General features: G+C 35.6%; 1 protein-coding gene across 2 annotated transcripts in view; it reads left to right on the top strand.

The window, feature by feature from the left end:
• The window catches only part of LOC111625122 (UPF0235 protein Daro_3887-like), a 57,576-nt gene extending 53,294 nt beyond the window's left edge, over nucleotides 1–4,282 (top strand). Inside the window, exon 2 of one of the 2 annotated variants that reach the window (XM_023368158.1) lies at nucleotides 2,768–4,282. In XM_023368158.1, coding sequence (XP_023223926.1) covers nucleotides 2,768–4,095 — 1,328 coding nt within the window. In that variant the 3' untranslated portion in view covers nucleotides 4,096–4,282. The remainder of the gene's footprint in view (nucleotides 1–2,767) is intronic. The other variant, XM_023368160.1, reaches the window with a different exon arrangement.
• The last annotated feature ends 865 nt before the right edge of the window (nucleotides 4,283–5,147 follow it).

Genomic DNA, 5,147 nt, shown 5'->3' with positions numbered 1-5,147 from the left:
GATTAGTGTAGAATCGATTAATTTTATGGAAGAAAACCTTTCAATCAGCCGTAGTCCGTAAACTTGACACGTGTCGGGCTGTGATTGGAACGACTTGTAAGAAATCGGATTCCTAATAAATTGGAACGTATCTATATCTTATAGGGGGGTCGACTGTAAATTGTTACTTTGGTCATTTCTAAAGATGTTTAAAACAGAAAATTCTTATTCGATGTAAACTTTTGTTTTAAACACTTTCTAAATTACGTTTTTTTGAATGGTGTACGCCGAAGGTAGGGGATGTGCGCTGGACGAAGGCGAGAGAAAATTCCTTCACGCGAAAGGAAGGATTCTCCTTTTCCGCCTAAGCATTTCTACGTAAGGAAGTGAATGTTGAGTGAATAACGCTTGAAACGACACAAGTGTTTGGCAGTATTTTGATGGTAGTTTCGTGGAATGCGATTATCGTTAATTTTTCTCGACCGCGATTCTCTTTTCTTCCTTATTTATCTTTCGGGTTGGTGTGGTTTTCTCACTGCAACAAAGATGGCTACCTCCATTGTTGAAATGTGTGAAGTTGAATTCTTATATGATGTGACAGTAAGATTATAAGGTTTTGATCATCTTGAATCGATATTCTGTTTATACTAATTAAAAAAATACTCATTAGTCAAATAAAATCAGATTTGACAAAACTTGTGTATTTAAAATGATTTATTATCTGTTTTATGATGCAGGACGAAGCTGCATACACTAAATTTAAATCATTAATTTTATGTCCCAAACAAGGCATTGCATTGCAAAAATGAATTACTTTCAAAATGTTTCTAGTTAAATAATTCTGAAAATATTCCAAGAGCTGCACCAAGATCCACAATTTTAAAACTGCAGCGCTCATGCAGGTACTCTGAATTTAATAAGCTGTTTCATTCGTAATTGACATTTTTGCGTCTGCAACCTTTAAGCCTGGACACAAAACCCGCGTGTCGAAAGTAAACGCTTTTTCGCGTGTAAATTGATGGAAAAACAAGCATCCTAGCTGGGTTAATGATAACTAATGGCTGGCCACGCAGAGTTTTCCGGGTTTTCTTCACGTCTGTAATGCCTGAATAGGGGTCAGTTACCCTTAAAAAGACCTCCTGGAAGGCATCCTCCTAGGCAGATCGCCCAAGTGTTGCATTGCCGTAAATTAACAAAACAAACAAACAAACATAACTAATATTACAACTAATAAAAAAAACTCACAAACACCACAGCGGTGAGAGCACAAGATAGAATAGAGCGAAGGTGCATAAAAGGTCGTTTCCTGCAATTTTCGCACGATGTCATTATGTGTATAAATCCACTCTAATTGATTGATGGTTCTGTTTTACTGATGTATTCGCATCCTAAGTTGAACACCACTCAACTCACTTTACGTTCGTTGTACTGTACAGTACATCTCGCTTCAGCTATGGTTACGTGATTCAAAATAATTACTGCCAGGGTTTTTACGTTAGTGGAGTCGGCCTAACGCCTCTCGATCTTCCCATATTTGGCCACCAGAAGAGACTATAGTCATTCTTCCATTTTTGTTCATTTAATTAAGATTTTTTCCGTCAACGGAAAACGCGCAAATTTTAGAAAGAAATAAACAGAATGATAAATGTTCCCTATCTTTAAATTAGCAGGTAGGACCAGCGTTGCTTGGGCAAAAGTAACAATACGTAACTAAGATTAAGATTATTACGTTACAGTCACAGAATGCAAGAATTGGGTCCCCTTGTTTTCAGACTAATTAGAGAATTTTTAGATGGTTCTAAAAATATGTTCGATTTCCCGCAAAAACGAAAAAAACTGCGTCTGTGTCTTGCACGTCGCTTTCTCTTAACAATTCCATTGTTACTTAACACTTCCATTGTTGATGGAAGTGTTAAGCCTTAATCCCCCCATGGGGAGGAATTTCGAAAAATCCCTTCTTAGTGTGCGTTCTTGTAACGTACCCTGTGTACCAAATTTCAACTTTCAACTCCTAACTGTTTGGGCTCTGCGCTTATTATTATTATCATTATCATCAACTTGTCTCAATTATACATATAGATGGGAAATTCCCAACCTTTTCTAAATAGCAGAACACTTTGATTATAAAAAATTTAATTCCTGTAATTAGAGTGTTGAGCCAAAATACCTTTTAGCGCAAAACTTCTTCTCTAAATGGGAATTGAAAATCACTTAAAATTTTTGTCTCCGGATTGAAGGAAGTTTTGTCATTTTAAACTTTTCCTGGCCTATGGGCATAAGGGAACGTTTTTAACCATATTCATCATGCGTTTAGCCAGGTCCATAAAGGAGGAAACTGGATGACGAGGAACAGGACTCAAGATATCTGGTACAAATTCCCATGGAAAATTCCTGAAGTTACTGGCATTGATTCGATCCCACTTCCCTAGAGAAATAGGATAATGCCATAACACACTGTTAATCATAATGGGAATGAGTGTCAGAGTTGGATCCTGATCCATAATATAATCATAAATGTGTGGTTGAGTCAAATAATTAGGCTTTAATGAAAATATTATATTAATCCTATACATCTTGAAGTAGTTTTTGTTGTCCTTGCTGAGTCTTTTTTAATTAGCATTGATATTAATTAACAAACTGCGTATTGCCATACAGATACCAGTTTGTTTGTTTTTTTTTTTTTTTTTTTTATCAGAGGGCACTTCCTCTTTCTGGAGCATGAGCCCCAACTTTTCTAACAAGCAATACTATGAGAAGTGTTAGTAAATGTTTTTATTTTTATCTTCAGGTAACCAACTGAAGTGTGACTGCCAGTTGGCAGGGTTTGCCAGTTTTCTCAAGAACTACCAGTTGGATGGAGTAGATGATACTCAATGTTTTTCTCCTGCCCATCTTCAAGGTGAAGATGTTATCGATGTGGACTTTTCCCTTATGAATTGTTTAGCTAGCCACAACAGCTGCGATGGTCCTGATGAATTTCTGCCACCAAAATTTAGTGTGGATTTTGTTAAAATAGAATACAGATCAGATGCGACAATGGATTTGTGGTGGAGTGTGGAAAGTGAAGGTCACCTTCTCCCAGGAGTTTACAAATGCAATGTTTCCTATTCAGTTGTGGGGGAAGATGATTATAGCCACATCAGCATAGAAGACTGTTTCTCTTTCAGTAACCATTCTAAAAATAGTTCCATGAACCTGGTGCTTTTCCCTGGAGAATACAACTACAATGTATGCATAGTAATATTTTACACAAAGAACAATTCTCTCTATTATAATTATTGTTCTGCTATCCATTACCAAAATCCCACTTCTGGCCCATTGAAAGGTGGTGGAATGGATACCACCATAACTTCTTCTTCAACACAAACCGAAACCCAAACTTCCAGCCCGTTGGATGATAGTGGAGTGGCTACCACCATCACTACTTCTTCAACACAAATGCAAACCCAAACTTCAATAACTTCTCGCCAGGCGACTACTGTAACTGTAGAAACCACCACTTCTATTGTCTCTAATCCGGATAGCAATTCCATCACCATGATGAGATGGACAACAATAGCATCCCAGTCATCTTCTAACCAGAACACAGTTTTTGTTTGGATTGATGAAAATGATAAACTTTATGTCTCTTGGAATGGGACAGAAGAAAAGGTAAACAGTTTCTGCCGCCTTCAACTCTCTGTCACCTCACGTAACCAAACAAAAAAAACAGAGAGGAGAGACTGTGGCAGTGGTTCCATGCATCTTGACCCTTTAGATCTGGGAGAGGACTTTGAAATCTGCCTTTCCACATATCGTAATTTCTCTCAAGAACAAAATCATTGCACTCACTTTAAGAAACCACTTCTGGCAGAAAGTAGCCATTCCAATGAAGGCCAACCAATAGCAACAGGGGCAGCATTTCCATCAATTATTCTGGTGACTATTCTGGTGGGATCATTAATTTTGGCATCAGTGGCCCTGATAACCCTGGTGGTGTTCTTAATCAAATTTATGTGGAAGAGGAGAGGTGAATCAAGTCGATATGATGTGAGCAAAGAAGAGAGCTCCCAGAAAAACAAAAGGAGATCAAATTTGTATTCTGTCAGTCTGGCAGAAGATGATGCAGCCATCTGATATATTTTAACTATGTGTAATTCCTTTGTATCAGTTGGAGAAAGGAAGATGAATTCTTATTCACTTGATATAAGACAAACTCATGACCAAAATAAAAATAATAATTCACAAAAGTTTGATGTTTCTATTTGTTACTGATCCAAAAATACAAGTTTTCATACTTTATTAAAAAAATATGGGATAAAATTGTGTTACTTGTAAGTTTAATTTATTATAACAACTGACAATAAATGAAGCAGTGGTGAACAAAATTTACAAATTTTAACAATTGATTAAACTACATATTTGGCTAATAACTAAATATTATTAATAAAAAATTAGTGGTAAATCCTTTTTGAATGACATTTGAGACTAGTTCATATTTTGAGTGTGAAAAAGATACTAAATTTAGTATCATTTGTGGACACTTCACACATTACTTGTGCCATAATTCCATTCTTTTTTGGTTTATGGAAAAAATAGAAGAAAGTTCTTTCTCCACACTTCTTTGCATTGTTAATGGACAGGTTTAATGATGACATCAAGTTGTTCAATGGCATGGTAACTTATAAGTTACCATGCCAAATTTAATTAAACCTTTCTTAATCTTTACTCCATTTCTTTCATTAATATGCAAGATACCAACACACACTGAAGTTTTTCCTTTTTTTTTTTTTTTTTTTTACTTTTACTTTCTCAGCTGTTAGGTATATAACATGGAATTGTGTCAAATTTTACCTTCCAGGTTCTTGACATTTTGAAACCACTGAACAAAAAAAAAAAAATCAAAGCAAGGAAAAAACTTGCTGGTGTATTGGCTTCTATATTAATATCCCAGGATGAGGAAAAAATTAAGAAACAAAATTTGGCATGATAAGCTTGTATATAAAAGGTATTTATTGATGCTATTAAAATTTGATGGTTAAAGTTTGAGGAGGTAGGGAAATAGAGGTGATGGTGTGATGTCTCGAATGGGGTCAGACTTTATAAAAATTTTAATCATCATCAGCATTAACAGTATTTTTAAAAGCTCATCTCTATCTTCAAAATTAAGTCTTGCCTTTTTATTATAA

The sequence above is a fragment of the Centruroides sculpturatus genome, unplaced genomic scaffold (assembly GCF_000671375.1).
Source record: "Centruroides sculpturatus isolate CEXI.00-Female unplaced genomic scaffold, Cexi_2.0 scaffold404, whole genome shotgun sequence".
NCBI classification, from domain to species: Eukaryota; Metazoa; Arthropoda; class Arachnida; order Scorpiones; family Buthidae; genus Centruroides; species Centruroides sculpturatus.
The sequence above is the reverse complement of the archived record's forward strand: the minus strand, read 5'-3'. Positions and strand labels throughout refer to the sequence as shown.